Here is an 18,185-nt window from a genome sequence, read left to right as displayed (position 1 = left end):
AATATAACAACATATATTGGAGAGAAGGGGAGAAAAAAGGAAACATGTAAGATAAAATTAGAAAGTCAAGAGACACCTTTACATTGACAATGGGGAGCACAAAACTATTAAGATCCCCCAAAAAATTGGAGAAACTAGTTTTAGTGTGGGTAGCGTGGATCTCCTAGTGTGGATCTCGTAGTCAACAAGAATACCCTGGACACTAATGACAATTCCCCCTTTGACTACCATTTCCCCTCTAGGAAGGAGAACTCTATGTGGTTAGATAATAGGATGTTGAACTCTTGTAGTTTCTTTTGTGGTCTTTAAACTTTATTCAACTAATAGTAGTTCTATCACTAAGCTCTCATTCCTTTTGATCTTATCACAAATTTTTTTATTACTTTTTAATATCAAAAATAATATATAATACACATGTATCTACCTACCTATCTATCTAGCTAAATTATGCATGCAAGTTAAAAGAATACTTTTCATTATTCATATATTGTCATTAATATATGTATAAGACTATATAAAAAAATTGAAACTTCAAAAATTCTCAACAAATTTTATAAATTGTATTACTTGATATGAAATTCTATTGATTTTTTCAATTAAATTTTGAAGTTCTATCAAAATCAATTTTATATTATAAAAAAATTATCTTTGAAGTAGTAGAGAAATCTAAAAGAATTATAAATCTAAAATTAAATATTTTTATTATATATTTGTAAAAGTAAGTTTCCAACACAAGATGTATTGCCGCGGTCATTTATTTCAGAAACCCTAGATCAGTAAATCCTTCCTTCTATCCTACTACATTAAACAGATGCACTTCCCTTGAATATTTCTTACTCCTTAGAATTAGTTAAAGGATTCCATGAATTCCACATAGAAAGTTCCATTATAAGTACCAAGTAGATATCCCATGAATATCAAGTACATATCCCACGACGATGAAATAACAACAAATTTATGAAAACAATTTACCCATACCTACAAGTTGAAATTCCTTTCCCGCTGTTGTATCACGGATCTTTGCACTGCAAGTTTTGCGGTGCATAACCCGTTGAGAGTTCCTTCTTAGATTGAACATTCTTCTCTTGCTGTTTCAGAGTGCTCACTGGATGAGTTAAAACTTGTGGAACAATCACCTGATGGCGTCGCTGATTATTTAGCATTACTGAGTCCCGTTGCGAATATATTGATGGATTCAAAGCAGGACTCCGGTAATATCGTTCATGAGATACGCGTTCACGGCTGTTTAAATGAGAAACATGAAATTGGTCTCCTTTCTGCCATTGATTTGCATCATTTGGAAGAACATTCTTAGCTTTGTTCAGATCTATTGTTGAACCACGCTCAGGAGACTGAGCCAAACATGTTGACGAATAACCGCGTCGAAGAAGGTCACATGAATTAGACGTCCGTGTTGACATTTGAGGGTTGAGTAGTGTGAATGGGAAAACACTGGAGGTTGAGGCTACGGCAGGATCTTCTATCTTCCTTCTTTTGAAAGCATCCTCATGATTACTTGATTTCACACGGAACTTGTTGTTGTCGGTGTCGTGGAAAGTGAGGGAGGCGGTTTCTGGAAAGTTCAACTTCGCCTTCCTTCCCCTGAAATATAAGGCAGCATCATCGTAGGCTTTGGCCGCATCTTCTGCTGTGGGGAATGTGCCCAGCCATATCCGAGCTGCCTTGTTCGGATCGCGGATCTCCGCTGCCCATTTACCCCATGGCCTTTGCCTCACTCCTCTGTAATGCACCTTTTCCTGCTCTTTCATTGTTTGAGATTTCTGTTTTGTAATTCGCGCAGGAGCATCATCTTTTCTTTGTAACGACTTATGACAATTCTGCTCCTCTTTCCTGCCTGAATTGCATGAAAGAGCCACAAAAACAACAGCGCGGCATCAGTATAAGGAATACACAGGTAATTAGTTGCATTTCTTGTTCCAATTGAGATAATTCTCCAAAGGTTATTGTATGTGATGATCTTCAATTGTTTCCTGTTTAGTCAAATGGAAACGCTCATGCATCAATTATTTTCTCTACGCATATTTCGAGGTAAGAGATTTTTTACTCCATTTATCAGAAATTGATTTTTAATTAGTCCAATCACTGACTCGTTAATCCGATTTCAGAATAGTTAAATCTTGGGTAAATTTCAGTTAAGGTGGGGGTCAACGCAATGAAGATTTTCCTGATATGTTCTTCCTAACAGGTTAGTACAAGCTTCTTTTCATTATTTTTTCAACACGTAATTGTTTCCAAATCATCAATTTTAGAATTTATTCATTTTTAGTTCAAGGAATATACGCATCGTTGATGTAATTTTTGTATAGGAGAATATTACAATCTTTAAATTTTGGCTGAAAATTTTACGCCGCCCTTAGGTTTAAGAGTATCGTTTACTTCTTCCTACCAGGTAAATACAAATTTAATTTATTCATTTGTTCAACTTCTACTGGTTTTTAAACAACCATTAAAGATTTTACTGATGTTTGTATCAAGAAATCGACTTGCCCTCGGTAAAACGATTTTGTTATAGGAGATTTGAATATCATTACATCTAAATTATAAAATGTTTTTAGAAAATTTTGCGAAGATCTGTATGTGTACTTATGTTAAATCGTTAACAAATTACTCTTTTCTTATTTGCATTTCGCTTAATACAAGTCGATACAACTGTGGAAGCTGTCTCCTTTTGTTAATGTAAATTTCAACTTTAAACAGTAATTCTACCCTAAAGTTTCCCGTAAACGGATAGGTCGGATAAGTCTGTTCTATATTTATGGCTAACTTCCATAACCTGTTGAATTTGATCATCTATGAGTATGCGGGCATACAAAAACTAGAAGTGATCAGCTACTTTTAATTGCTTACGTGCAAGAAGTAAATCAATCTTGGAACTATTTATGTGTTCTTCTAATTTGGCAATGAAGCAGCACCGGAAATCAGTTTTACGATCTTTTTACCGGTGATTGGAATAATTTTCTACATCCCCCCTCCTATTTTAAGGGTTCGGCGTCTCAATTCTTTTAACAGTTTTCCCCTCAATCTTCCGTCGCACTATGAAACCCCAGAAAACAATTTGTAGTGAAAAAGACATAAAGAAAAGAACAGCTAAGTGTAAAGTTTATTAAAATTTGAGGAGATGTACCAGGGAAGTAGTGAATAGAAGATTCTGTATCACCGCTGAAGGGTTTTGCGGAACCCGCCAAGTAGCGCACCTGATCATCTGCGTGTGTGTTCTCTTGAGAGAGTAGAAGATCTGCAATATTTTGAATGGGAAGGTTAGGAGCTCCAGCGTCTACAAGGGAGAGGGCAGATACCATGGCCAAAGTAGCATTTCTAGAGCGAGCAATGGCGGCGGAGGAGAAGGGAGTAGTTTTAACATCGAACCATTCTGGATTCGAACCCTCACAATACTCATTTCTTTGGCTCGCCACTTTGTTATCTGCAGCTGAACTAGTATAGGGTTTCAGCGTACCAGGTTTGATCTTTACGGCGGATTATTTTTCATATCAGATCTTGCCAAGTATGGGAAGCTGTTGACGCGTAAAGGAAGTTCTTTTGTCAACGTCTACCTAGAAACTTGGGATTAATTATAAACAATTAGGGATGGACTTGGAAGTCCACAGAAATTGTCGGCGGAAACCCTTTGCTTGATGCATTTTGGTTCACAGCACCTAACCCCTGCTCAATAATATTTTTTATTAAATGGAATAAGATTCTACGAATATCAACACTCAAACCAATGGCCTTGTATTTTTTTTAGTATCACTTAGAGGAAATAGGAATATTGTATTAATGGCAGGAGCCAGACGAGGACTTCACGTATACCTTGGAGAGCACACTAAACATTTCTCTGTTTCAATGGTATTCTCTGTTACCATTAATTCGTCAGCCTAAGCGTGTATACACTATTTGTCGCGTAAGATACCAAGTTTGCTCACCGTAAACTGATTTATCCACAGTTTCCGGGTTGAATTATCATAAATGACGATCATAAATCATCGCGGTTTATAACTGTGATACAATAATTAAAAGCCAGCGGCATATATGGGGTCTATTTTTTTTTTTATAATTTGTCAATGTTAAAGGATTATTTTCTTCAATTTCTATAATGACTTTTATTAAATTATTTTAATTTTTTTTACAATAATGTTTGTATTTTATTAATTTTATTGATATTTTTTAAGGGTCTTGGATTCTTGGTAAACTTCTTCAAACTCTTGGTAAACTTTTGTATTTTTACTAGTTTTTTAGTTTGTAGTGCAATTAGGTACCTCCTGAAAAGGAGTAGGAGATATCACTGCTCCCCAAAAAGGACTACAAGACATTGTCACCATATGTCAACCCAAAAACTATGGCTAATGTCGTGGACTATAAAACTCCCTTTCCATTCCTTTTTTCTTATGCAGAATATTTCTAATAAGAAGCTTAAATGCATATTTAATATAATTTTTTTCAAAGTAAATGCCATATATTCATGAAAGAACGTTATATAATTACATTTGTGGAAGAAATAGATATTTTATATATAAATAATAATTATAATTTAAACTTATTATTTGAATAAATTTATTAAGTGAAGTAATTTCTATATTGGATGACCTAGTTTGGTTTTGTACTTCTATCTTATGTAGACTTGATCACTTGAACGGATGAAAATGCACAAATTGCAATAATGTGAAGAACAATCCCAAAGTTTCTAAGACTCATTCAATAATCATATAGGTTAGAAATAAATAAAGGTGGTATATGTAGATTTAAATAGGCTAGTTCGTATTAGAACTACTAAACATTATTGAGAGATAAAAAGTTGTCTTTTCCTAACTTTTCAATGTTGTTGTATTGATACTAGTGTTATATCTTATAATATAAGCATGTTTAACTACTAATTGATATAAAATTTTCAAGAATTAATTTGGATGGATGCAAAATATATTCTTACCAATCAACTAGATGACATGAACTACTAAATTTGTTTTCAGAACTGTGAGAAAATAATAATTCAAAAAAATGATTCTTTTAAAGCTCGGTGGGAAACTAGGGTCAGGCAGGTGGGGGTAACCTTCTAAGGAACTCAAAATGGAAAATGTTGGTTCTTACTCAATTAACTTATAGGTCATGACTTCTTATGTGGCTAAACTCCTTGCCCTATTCCATGAGGTTGTTGTGCTTACTAGACAAAATGTGAGGAAGGTCATCATTGAAGGAGACACCTTGAACATCTTAAATATTATAAAAAATATGGTGATGATAGGATGGAATGGCAAAGATGTAATAGTTAAAATCAAACACCTGCTAAGAAACTTAGCTAAGGTGTCTTTTTAGCACACCTTCCAAGAGGGTAATAATGTCATCAATAGGTTGGCAAGCATGGGGAAATTTGTGCACATGCAAAATTTGGGAAGACATTATTTCCATCCCTGCCGAAATGTGCAATGTGATCTATCATTATCGTGCATTAATGAGTTGGTCATTATTATCCTTAATGGGGTCTGTTAGCCATTCCATTTTTATGAGTTGGATTGCTATTTTAGTCAATTGGTTCAAAGTAGCTGAGAGAAAATGCTTCATTTCATTATTCTTCCTACTTGTTGGCTTGCTAGTTCTTCAAGTGGTGTGTGTTAGCTCTATTCTGTAGAGTGATAGTATGGGTGGATACCCTTATCAAATAGAGCTAGACAAATGGGGAGAATACCAAAATGACAAGGAGCTCTAAGAGATCCTTCAGAAGGGTGGCTTGAATAATTATATTACTGGCATGAAGGGTTCCAACCTCAAGCTTTCTCAAAAAGTTGTGGAGTCTTTGGATAATGGTAAGGTCATCATAGGATGTCACATTCATCATCACTCCAGAGTCCATATCTTCCATCACTATTTTGAGTATGGAAGGCATCAAAATTATGAGATACACCAAAATGTCATTCATGGATGCTTTGGAAAGATTTATGGAGCTAGAGAAAAAATCCCTAAAAAGCATCATTAGTTTAATAGACAAGTAATGGCTAGGGAGTGGAAGGCTTTGGTGAAGGTAGTGATTCAATATGTGACTTGTGAGGGAAGGTATAAAAGGTTTCATGTCTATGACTTTCTCATGTTGAATCATTTTCATAGGGAGGACTTATTATATTTTCCTTTTAGGATTTTCTCCTCCTTTTTTTCATCCATTGAAAAATGTAAGGTTAAATAATACGAGTTTCGTTGGATTATGACCCTTTTGGGCTCACTTCACCTTGCCATTGAGCTAAATAATCAAATTTTTTAGGCTATTTCCTCTTTGGTGAGATAATCTCACACTCCTACTACTCTCGCTAGTGGTAGGGCTAGGATCCCCACCTCCTCCGAAAGCCAAGAATAAAAAATGATGAGCTCCCTGATTCTAAAGATGAAATTGTGGAAGTTTTAGAGGACTCTGAGAAAGTCTCCTCCACCACTTAAATTGATTTTACCCCAAATAATTTGTCCCAATTTTTTACCCCTATTTCCTTGGGTTCCTCTATTTACCCACCCTCCCTCATGGTTGATTTAAACTACCTTGATGATTGTACATTATCTATGGAACCCTCACTTGGACTACTTCCTAAAAAAGAGGATGGTACCATTGAATTGGATCTAGTCTTACCATCTACTCTGAGGAGATTTATTTATGCTGCAATAGGTTGAATGCAATGGTTAGGTGGGTCCTATTTCAAATGAACATTGCTTGAAGGAAGATCAACAAACTGGAGGACTTTGTGGAAGTGAAGAGAAAATTTTTAGATTGGATGGTTGGTCATAGGGATGAGGTCTAGTGGAAAGTGGGACGCGAATTGGGAGACAAGATCAATTGTTGGGAAAATTTGGAGGGACACATGGAGGAAATAGGAAAATAAGGTGCCCATTGAGCAATGGAGAAATGAGGTGCTCAAAGATTTGGTGGCAATTAAAAATGAGTAGGCCAAGTAGGGTGAGGAAATCAATAATCAAGTCATGTAGAGTATGAAGGACCAAACCAAAATGAAAGGGGGAATTGAGAATTTGAAGGCTCTCCGAGAGAAGAGAGTAGAAAAGAGGAAACAAAATGAGGAGTCTCCAAGAAAAGAGGAAGGTTGACAAGATACTTCTTTGGTGTTTAGTGTGTTCAAGCTTGCTAGCCCTATGTTCTCCTCGTTAGACCTACTCAAGGAGCTATAGAAATAGGTGGATGGTTTGTGTTCCTGGTTCATGATGATGGTTTTTCTAGTTAGTGATTACTGGTTTGTGTGGTACAATGCTTGGTGTTGGTTACAGGTTTGGTCTATTTTTGGGAACTTGTGTTATTAATTTTTTTTTTTTTTTTAATGTTTTAGCTAATGCTAAATTTGTCTGTCAGAACTTTATGGTTGGTTGGGGTTTTGTTTCAACCTAACATAGTTATGTTGTTCAATTTTATGGTACTTTGTTTGATGATGGTCCTAGTTAGTTAGCTATTTTTGTAGAGTCACTTTTTGTGATCTTTCTAGGCATTTGCTTAGAATTAATGTTACTTTTTGTTTATGGCTTTGAGCCCTTCCCTCTTTAATTGATGAGGACAATGATTCTTTTAAAGACATTGTGATTTAAAAAAATTAAAAGCACCATATTTATATGTCATTATATTAAGGACTATAAGTAGATAAAACATTCTCTAATATGGTTTTTTTTTTTTTTTTTTCTTGTGAGAACTAGTAGAAGAACTTAATGCAATATCTTTTTAACATAGAAAATGTATAATTTTTCTATATATTTTTTAATTATTTTTATTAATGATCAAGATAACCAGATATATATAAAACCTTTTTTTCATTTGATGAAAAAATGATTTATGTGTGATATATGTCAAATGCACTTCAACCCATTTTTCAATGTAACATTGTCTAATAAATGTGGACATTAAAATATTAAGTTATAATGAAGGATAATATTTGATTGTTCAAGACAATTTACTAAATTTAAAAATTCAGAATATCTTGATACTATGAAAGAATGGATTCCAATTATATCATCTGTTCTAATTATTCTTAACTTTTTTTATTTTCTATTTTAATATTTGAAAATTGTGAAAAAACAATTTTCAATATATGTATATCTCTCCATTTTCTTGTTTGATTTGCAAAGTCGAATATTCAATTTAAAATATATTTCTTCTGAGATTGAACAACTATTTTTTATACCTTTAATAATATCGTCAACATTATATGACTAATAAAATTGATTTTCACATAGATTTTCTCATATTTTGTTAATTTTTTAGGTTGAAAATTTCTACCAAGTTTTCCATATGACCATTTTTAATTTTCTATTTTCATATTTGAAAATTGTGGAAAATTTATTTTCAATATATGTATATCTCTCCATTTTCTTGTTTGATTTGCAAAGTTTAATTATCAATTTAAAATACATTTCTTATTAGATTGAACTACTACTTTTTATACCTTTAATAATATTGTCAACATTATATGAGTAATAAAATACATTTTCACATAGATTTTCTCATATTTTGTTAACTTTTTAGGTTGAAAATTTCTACCAAGTTTTCCATACAACATTTTTTATTTTCTATTTTAATATTTGAAAATTGTGGAGAAATTATTTTCAATATATTTATATCTTTGCATTTCCTTGTTTGATTTACAAAGTTGAATATTTAATTTTAAATATATTTCTTCATAGATTGAACAACTACTATTTATACCTTTAATAATATCGTCAACATTATATGAGTAATAAAATAAATTTTCACATAGATTTTCTCATATTTTGTTAACTTTTTAGGTTGAAAATTTCTACCATGTTTTCCATACAACATTTTTTATTTTCTATTTTAATATTTTAAAATAGTGGAAAATTTATTTTCTATATATGTATATCTCTCCATTTTCTTGTTTGATTTGCAAAGTTGAATATTTAATTTAAAATATATATCTTCTTAGATTGAACAACTAGTTTTTATACCTTTAATAATATCGTCAATATTATATGAGTAATAAAATAGATTTTCACATAGATTTTCTCATATTTTGTTAACTTTTTAGGTTGAAAATTTCTACCATGTTTTCCATACAACATTTTTTATTTTCTATTTTAATATTTGAAAATTGTGGAAAAATAATTTTCAATATATTTATATCTCTCCATTTTCTTTTTTGATTTGCAAAGTTGAATGTTTAACTTAAAATATATTTCTTCTTAGATTGAACAACTAATTTTTATACCTTTAATAATATTGTCAACATTATATGAGTAATAAAATAGATTTTCAGATAGATTTTCTAATATTTTGTTAACTTTTTAGGTTGAAAATTTCTACCAAGTTTTCCATACAAGAAGTTAAGGATATTTATATTAGATGGTAGAAGATATGAGAAGAATAATGGAGGTTCTTTCTCTTGGATAACTATATAGTGTGATTTATAGCAAGATCATATAGTTATCAAACACTTTGAAGAAATAATTATTATTTTTGTGTCTTTTTCTTATTTCATATGTTTATGTGTACTTTCATGTAATATTGAAGATAATATAGGAAGGAGATACAGAATGAGTACTCATTTAGCTGTAAGAAATCAATATGTACAATATTTTCAAATGTAATAACATTTCAATTTATTATACCTACTTGAATAGAGTAAAGTATATTGGCTGTGGGATATAACATTTTGTAGTAAGATTGCATTTAGTGAAAATGAGATTTCTATATATTAATGTAGTATAAACATTTAACCAAATCAACAATTTATTTCTATATTTAAATCTTATTCATAAATTATTCAAAAAGTCAATAAATAATCCAACTATTTATAGTCTAAGTAGTTATCTACTTGTATGGTCTATATTTCTCAGAATTAGGGATTCAATGCAGAAATACATCTATAGATATAGTCATATATTTTAGGAGTTATAGATTAGTGCTTCTCTTATTCTAATCTATCTATTCAGAACTACATGTACTTCCTATATTGTTTGTGCATTTATATTGTTTATTCCATGAACACAATGATGAGTTCTTCTTTGTATTCCTATCCAACCACTCATTTCTACATGAACAGTGTTCGCTCCATATCACATCTTCCATTCTTATAAATGCTCATCATACATCACACAATATTAAGAATTTTAATTAGACGTGTCAAAAGTAAAAGGATAGAAGTATTCCAAAGATCACCAAAGTCTGAAGTGAAAAGATTAAAGTGGGATTTGCATCAATATCATTTAAAACAATTAAATCTAATTGTGAGAAATCACCTAAAAACTCCTTCAATTCATCTAAAGATCCCAAGTGATTGTATCATCATAGCTGTTAGTCTTAAAGAAAAAAAGACTTATGTGATAAAAATAAGGAACTAAAATCTAAATATAAGACATAAAATAAAAATTAACTATATGAAGATTGTTACTAGTCTTGAGGCCAAAATTAGTCTCATAAACTCTGACACAGATACTAGGAAGAGGAAACAGAGTGCCCATAGATCTAGTAAATGCCTCCAAATGGAAAAGTTTAAGTCCCCTCCCAAAAAGGTCCTCATCTCGGAGTCTATTGAAAGTGACATTAAACCCCCTAAGAGGAAGAAACCCCACGAAGAAATTGGGAAGAAGTATGGCTCCAATCCTCCCTACCCATCTCATATTTTTGACACCCTAAAGGCTAACCCTTCCCAAGCTAGAAGCAATGGTTAGGACATTACTTCCCCTAGAAAGTACACCCCTTAGGGGGGGATCATAGCCATGACCGAATTTATTGTAGGGCTCGGCCTAACAAGCTTGAATAGTCAATGAAGGATTTGGTAGATAATCATATTGGCATCTTGCCAAAGATTTAAAACCCTAGCTGAGTTCTCCACTAAAGTGATGTATTCCGTGACTACCACCCTATACTTTCTCTAGATGAACAAGGACATGAAGGATAAGGGAAAGGAAAGCGAGACTTCCCACACCATATATGGCTTAGTAGCAGAGAACTGGATGAAGACCCTCCTGGATAAGCCTATCAAGGAGGAGGGGGTGACTAGAGATGGGGAGGGACCTAAGGTGAAGGATGTGGAGGAACTGGATAAGAAGGAAGGCAATTAGCCCAAATGGCTATTTTTCTTTTTTCTTTGATTTATTAATTAATCTAAACTTAATTTCCTATGGGGCTTTTTGTTATTTGTATAAGTATAATGCCTAGACTGATAGTAGTATGGTTTTTTAATGCTAGAATACATTTCTTGTTTATATGCTTGATCATAGTAGGACTGATGTTGTTAGGACTACTATGGATTATGGTAGTTTTTTGAAGCATAAACTACTATTGGTTAGATGATAGGGAGGTAACCTCTCACTAATCTTTTAGCCTTTTTGTACTCTAGGGTTAGCCCCCCATCTCTTATGGTTGTTATCTATATACTTCAAAAATGACGTGAATAAAATATGATTAAAATTATTCAATTTCTACAATCCATAGTTTGATATACAAATAAAATCAAATATGAACCCAACATTTAGAAGCTCATTTGAAAATACTTTGAGCGCTTCAGTCAATTCCGTGGACTTCAAACATTTTGTGAAGCATATGAAATCATGTAAAAATTAGAAGCAATTTACACATATCTACTATTGTGTTTTAAGTTACAGAGTTTATTCATATCTAGTTCTAGATTTGACGTATTGTCATCTAAACAATCTTCTATTTCTATGTCAGAATGTTACCAATCTATGAAAGTTAATTTTTGTTCTAAGTGTAACAGTTTATATGTACCAAACATATTGTTTTTCACTGAGACTAGGTCCACAACTAGAAGCTATCATATGAGAAAATCCATATCTTTATTCAATAATAAAATCTATAACTTCAAACTTTTTAATTCTAAGTTTAGACATGTGATGGTCTTATGATTGTGTCAAAATCAAGTTTCCTCTCTACATTGTAGGTTTGTTTATAAGAAAAAGTTATTTATATTTGGTTCATTTATTTTCACAATTTTAAAATATATGCTATTATTAAGATAAAAAAAATTAATTTTCATGGTAGAACTATTTTTAAAAGAAAATTATGTTGGAATGATGAAGTATCGTATGGTGGAAGTAAGGTCACCGTATCAAGAATGTATTTTTATGATGAATGGCATGTGCATAGTGATATTTCATACGTAGTTGGAGTACATAATGTATGTGTACAGGTGCTACAATCATGAACCAAGCATTAGGTGGTTTCCATAATGAGTATGGTAACCGCATAACCATGTGACCAATGTGGTGGTGTATGACAACACTTGGCAGTTGGACGAAGTTGGTAGATGGTTATGAGATGTAATGGTCTTTGTACCATATTATGAAACAAATTGTAGTATGTTTTAATGGCTGCAAGAATTTGTTAGAATGTTGAATGTTGAAATCCAATTGATTGTAAAGGAAATCTAAGCTTGTAAAATACTCAAAGTTGTTGTATGTAAGTTCTTACAGTAATACAAAAGTTTTCTTGTAGTTTTAGGTGGTGTGTTTTTTCACAGAATGGTTTCCCATGTTAAATCTTATTTTTTCTATGTCTTGCATTTGATATGTTTGATATTTTATTTACCTATACATCTCTACAATCCTGTTCTTACTTATTTCCCTATAATTTGGCATTTGGAAAGCATTTTCACATCGTTTCTTTCCTAACAAGTGGTATCAGAGCCTAGCTAGTTCTATTATCCTTGTCGGGTAGGGTTCGATTTTTTGTGCCAGTTTAGTTTCAGTGGGAGTTTGCAAGATTTTGTCTATAAATTGAGATGGTAGGTACACTAGGATGAGTGGACATTGAAAATTTCAATGGCACCAACTTTGACCTGTGTAAAATTAAAGTAGAAGATCTACTAGTTGGTTGAGATTTGTGGACTGTCGTGTTTGTTATTAAGCCTTCAGGCATGAAATCAAAAGATTAGAAACTAATGGATCAGAAGGCTAAAGGATTGATAAGACTGAGTCTTGAAAATTCAATTTTATCAAATGTCCATGAAGAGAAAATTGCACATTGCTTGTGCAATAAATTAGGAGACATGTAGTAGGGAAAATCCTTGTTAAACAAGATTTTCCTAAGGAAGAAATTGTAGTCCTTGAAGATGGATGGAAGAATGGCTATGGCAGATCAATTAAACTCATTTAATCTAGTGATTGCATAGTTAACATCTATTGGTATGCAAATTGATGAAGACAATTAGTGCATGTTACTGTTATGCACATTGCCTAATTTGTGCGATCATTTGGTAACAACTATCAAAAATATGACTACCAAGTTCAAAATGGATGTAGTAGTTGCTACACTTCTATCAGAGGAGATGCAAAAGAAGTCTACTGAGGAAACCAGAGAATCCCTGAGTGTACGAGGAAAATCTTAGGACAAAAGTAAGAAGAAGGATATGAAGTCAAAGTCTTAAGAGTGACCTGCCACTCCTAGAAAGAAGTCCAAGGTGAAGTGCTAGAATTATGGAAAGAAAGGTCATATCTGAAGGGATTGCAAGGAGGAGAAAAAGAAGAAGAAGAAATATGCTTCTAACACTAAGCCTTCTCAAAGTGACACTAATGTTTTTATAGCAGCCTTGGCAGTACCTGCATCCACCAACGTATGGTTAGTAGATTTAGGAGCATCCTCCACATGACTTCTCGTAAAGAATATTTCTTGAAGTATGAACCATATGATGGTGGAAAGGTATTCCTAGCGAGTGATTCCATACTAGAGATCACTATAAAAGGATGAGTTAGAATCTAGTTACTTGACAAAGTATATGAAATTGACGAAGTACTTCACATAACCAGTTTGGCTCAAAATCTACTTTCTATTAGTAAGTTGAAGGATGTTAGAGTCCAAGTAACATTTGTCCATGGTGGTTGCAAGATGACTAGGGGATCTATTTTTTAGCTAACGGTGAATGCAATGGAATACTGTATAAGTTAGATGCCAAACCTGTATGCCATAATAGTCTCTCTATCAAGTTTGATATAATCAATATAGAAACACATGGTGCAAATGTCATGGAAGTTAAACTTATTGTAGAGAAAAAAATGCTCTAGCATTATAGTCTTGGTCATATTGGTGAGAAAGGTTTAAAAACCTTGAAGAATAAAATATTGGTTGAGGGATTGGGTAATTATAACCTCAAATTTGATTTCTATGAACATTGCATATATGGAAAGTAAAATAGTGTTAAGTTTTATTCTAGTTCTTAAAAATCTTCTAGTTTGTTGAACTATATTCACTTTGATGTATTTGGTCTTGTGGATATTCCTTCTCTATCTAATTCAAGATATTATGTATTGTTTATTGATGATTATTCAAGAAGAACATTTATTTAATGTTTGAAAAATAAATTAGAAGTGTTAGTTTAGTTTAAGGAATTTTAAAACCTTGTTGAAAACCAAATTGGGAGAAAGATTAAATGTTTAAGAACAGATAATGGTGGTGAATTTTGCAATGCAAATTTTGAAAATTATGTGTAGATCATTGCATCAAGAGGCATAAGATGACACCTTATACTCTACATCAAAATGGAGTAGTAGAAGGGATGAATTAGTCATTGATGGAGAGAGCAGGGAGCATGATGGGAAGTGTTCATCTTGAATAGAATTTTTTGGCCAAAATAGTGGCAACAATGTATTACTTGTTGAACCATTCTTCTATGATAGTGCTAGTTGAAAAGACACCTATGGAAGCATGGTCTAGTAAGAAGCCCTAATTAAGACATTTATGTGTCTTTGGTTGTGAAGTGTATGCTTATGTGCTTGAAGTGAGTAGGTCAAAGCTGGATAACAAAGAAGTGAAGTGTATCTTTATCAGGAAAAATATTAGTGTGAAGGGATACAAATTGTGGAACCCTCTCACTAAAAAGGTATTGTATAATAGGAATGTTATCTTTCATAAGATGAAGCCTATCACACTAGAGCAACCAAAGAAGACTAAAAAGAGAAAGGAAGCAGTTCAAATCCCTTTAGCTTCCAAATGTGATGTATTATAGACTCCAAATGAAGTTGAGAATGAGAATCTAGAATTACCTAAGAATGAGTATGAGGATACCTCGAGTGATCATACAAGTGAAGAAGAACATGATCTTGAACCTCATGTTGAACTTTAAGAAGTTTCACCATAGGAAATAAGGAGATCTACTCAGGAGAGGTGACAACCTAAGAGGTAAAGTTATTCACTAGAGATGTAACTTACTTATTCTATCCTAAATTTTAATTGTCCAGGTATGCTTTTCTTATGGATGCTGATGAGCCTAGGACTGTCAAAGAAGAAATTAATATGCAAGATTCATATTCGTGGTTGTCATCCATGAAGGATGAAATGAAATCTTTGGAGAAGAATGAAACCTAGGATCTGGTACCCTTGCCTAAAGGTAGAAATCTTGTGGGATGTAAATGGGTGTTTAAGAAGAAGTATGGTCCAAAGGATAAGATTGACAAGTACAAGGAAATATTGGTTGTGAAGAGGTATTCTTGGAAAGAAGGGAATGATTATGGAGAAATATTTTCTCCTATAGCCAAGCCAATATCTATCAGATTGATGTTGTCACTTGTAGCACCACATGCCTTTGAAATTGAGTAGATGTATATAATATGACATTTCTTCATGGTGATCTTGAAGAAGAGATATACATGTCCCAAATAGAGTACTTTTCAAAAAAAGCTAAAGAACATCTGGTATATAAACTGAAAATGTCTCTATATAGTTTGAAATAGTAAACTCTTGTTAAATTTAGTTTTCTCTATGTCTTGCATATGATATGTTTGATAATTTATTTGCTTTCTCATCTCTATTTTAGAATTTTTGTTGCTTATTTCCCTCTCATTTAGCATTTAGAAAGTGTTTCCGCACCATTGCTATCCTAGCAAATTAAACCGAATTTCAATAATGTTGACAATGGATTTTTTGTTTATCAAAATCATTATGAATTTTCACCTCCTATATAAAAATTACTATATGATTAGACATGTTCACAATATTACGAAATAATTTAAAAAAATTAAAGTCGTATTTTCTTACAAGTGCTAGACACTTTTTGGGTCTCTCTGAACTTCACAATAGAACTACGAGGGAAAAACTATTTTTAAAATCTATTTACAAGCCATCCAAATAATTTTCTTCCTCCCATCTACAATTTTAAGGATTTTCCTACATATTTTCATACCCCTTTCCCCAAATTGTCAATTTCATTATGAACATTTAAATAAAAATATATAACGATAAAAGAAAATGTAAATTTTATTAACTTATTTTGAAAATAGATAGAAGTTTATCAACCTCAAGAAGATATACTAGGAAAGTTCCAAATCAAATTTTCTATCTCCAAAATAGTAATTTTTGTGGCATCTATCATAAAGCGTTGATCATTTCCATGTGTTTCCTTACCAGTGTTGAGCAAATCTTCAAATTTCCCAATGGAAAGAGTAAGATCTCCAACATCTACACGCAAGAGGATAGATATTATGGCCAAAGTGGCATGTGTATGTTTTTTTTTCATTGTTTAGTTCAGAAGGTGGAGAGAAGTTTTAAAGCAACTTGAGTTGGATATTCAACAAAACCTTTGTTTATATTATTCAAAAGAATATTTCTAAGTTTGTGCACGTGAGAAAAATAGGAAGTGATTTTATATATGATTAAAAGTCTAAGAAAGCAAGAAAACATTTGTTTCTTGCATGCTAAATGTAATTAGAAAACTTGTAATTGGATTGGATTCTATTATACTTCGGAAGAGAACATTTGTATTTAGGTTGAATAGAAGAGCCAACAAATGAAGGTTTTTATCCAAGCTAGGGTTTCCTAGGTATATCTATATTATTATCTATATTATTATTTGTGTGTGTTTTGCTTCTCTTATTTTTCTTTCACTATTTATTTTTAGTTAATTAACCCACAATATTAATTGTTATAAATCAGCTAGAGACTCTTTCTTTGAATTTATTGTGCAATTGATTGATAACTAGGTTATAACAAATTAATAGTGTAGAGTGAACAATATGAGTGGAGGAAAAGGGGGTAATTTTAACATTGAAGCATTCTAGGTTCCAATCATTATGAGATTCATCTTTTTGACTTGTCACTTTGAATCTAGGTAAAACTCTAGGGTTTGAACAATCCTTAGAATATTCCCCAAAATAGTTGCTACCACCTCTCCTTGTTGAAATCCAACCATATTAAACCTACTAGCTTTGATATTTTCATCAAATATTTTGTCACACTAGATCTTCAGAAATAATGACAATTATCAAAGTGTAGTAGAGGCATTGTATTAGAGATTTGCATCTTTGTCAATATCATCCTACAAACTTAAGGTAATCCAAAACTATCACAGGTAAGAGTCTTACAAATATTTCAATGAAAAAAACACACTTTTACGCTACATTAATAGAAAACAAGTCTCCAAAAGCTTTGACTTACATACTAATCTTAAAGACTACTACTGTCACATGCCTTAAAATTTCGATGTGGTCATGTATTTATTGGGGACTAAAATGTCCTACTCTACAATATCCAAACTATGTGAAATAAATTTTCTGACATTTTGTGAATATCAAACCTTAAACCAATGGACATGAATGACTTGGCTTTTTTTTAAATCTCTCAGCTTAACAATAATTGATAATTCTAGATTAATGGCAAAGGGTATCATACCAAGCCCTATACATGACTGATGTTTGTCCACATTCAATAGTTTATTTGCCAAAGGGGTTTACACACCATGAAAACTTAGGGTATTAGCTTTGTGTACCATTAAGCTGATTTGTATAACTTGATACCTAATGCATAGTTATAAACAATGGGTGTTTGGTAAAAAAATCAAAACTTAGTTTAATTATAATTAGTTAATAAATTGGTGATGGAGGGGGATTCAATGTTGATTATCAAAGCCATGAATGGAGAGGGCCAATGTAGTTGGAAGATCAAAAAGACAAGAGAAGAAATCTGCATATTGATGGAGGGGTGTTAAGAGGTCCATGCGGACCACTTCTACCATGAAGGAAATGGAGTGGTAGACGATTTGGAAAAAAATTGACACAACATCACAAGAATAATAAAATGGGAGTATGTCAGCCAAACCCGATCATCAACTCAAGTGATGATGGAAAACAAGTGTACTTCTCATAATGCCTTATGAATCATTAAAAAAGGTGGTGCGGTAATGTGAATTTGCATGGGTAGAAAAAACATCAGATTTATTTTTATAAAGTTAATCTTT

At 32.3% G+C, this 18,185-nt stretch overlaps 1 protein-coding gene and 1 long non-coding RNA gene across 4 annotated transcripts in view; one reads left to right on the top strand and one right to left on the bottom strand.

The window, feature by feature from the left end:
• Positions 1-675: 675 nt before the first annotated feature.
• Positions 676-4,047, bottom strand: LOC149539112 (uncharacterized). Its single transcript, XM_089799109.1, has 2 exons — positions 3,146-4,047; positions 676-1,855 (listed from the first exon to the last, which is right to left on the bottom strand). Exons 1-2 carry the CDS (start codon positions 3,318-3,320, stop codon positions 1,011-1,013), a joined length of 1,020 nt encoding a protein of 339 aa, XP_089655235.1. The 5' UTR covers positions 3,321-4,047; the 3' UTR covers positions 676-1,010.
• LOC149539111 (uncharacterized) overlaps positions 1,654-18,185 on the top strand; it is a 36,293-nt gene continuing 19,761 nt past the window's right edge. The window contains exons 1-4 of one of the 3 annotated variants that reach the window (XR_016355880.1): positions 1,654-1,742; positions 1,872-1,915; positions 2,000-2,049; positions 2,127-2,206. This is a non-coding gene — a long non-coding RNA (uncharacterized LOC149539111). Of the gene's footprint in view, positions 1,916-1,999; positions 2,050-2,126; positions 2,207-9,289; positions 9,631-18,185 lie in introns of those variants that run through there. The other 2 variants (XR_016355879.1, XR_016355878.1) reach the window with 2 other exon arrangements.

This window comes from Cupressus sempervirens, chromosome 9, assembly GCF_028749045.1.
Source record: "Cupressus sempervirens isolate cs-2001-9-10 chromosome 9, ASM2874904v1, whole genome shotgun sequence".
Taxonomy (NCBI): Eukaryota; Viridiplantae; Streptophyta; class Pinopsida; order Cupressales; family Cupressaceae; genus Cupressus; species Cupressus sempervirens.
This window is presented reverse-complemented; position numbering and strand designations above follow the sequence as displayed.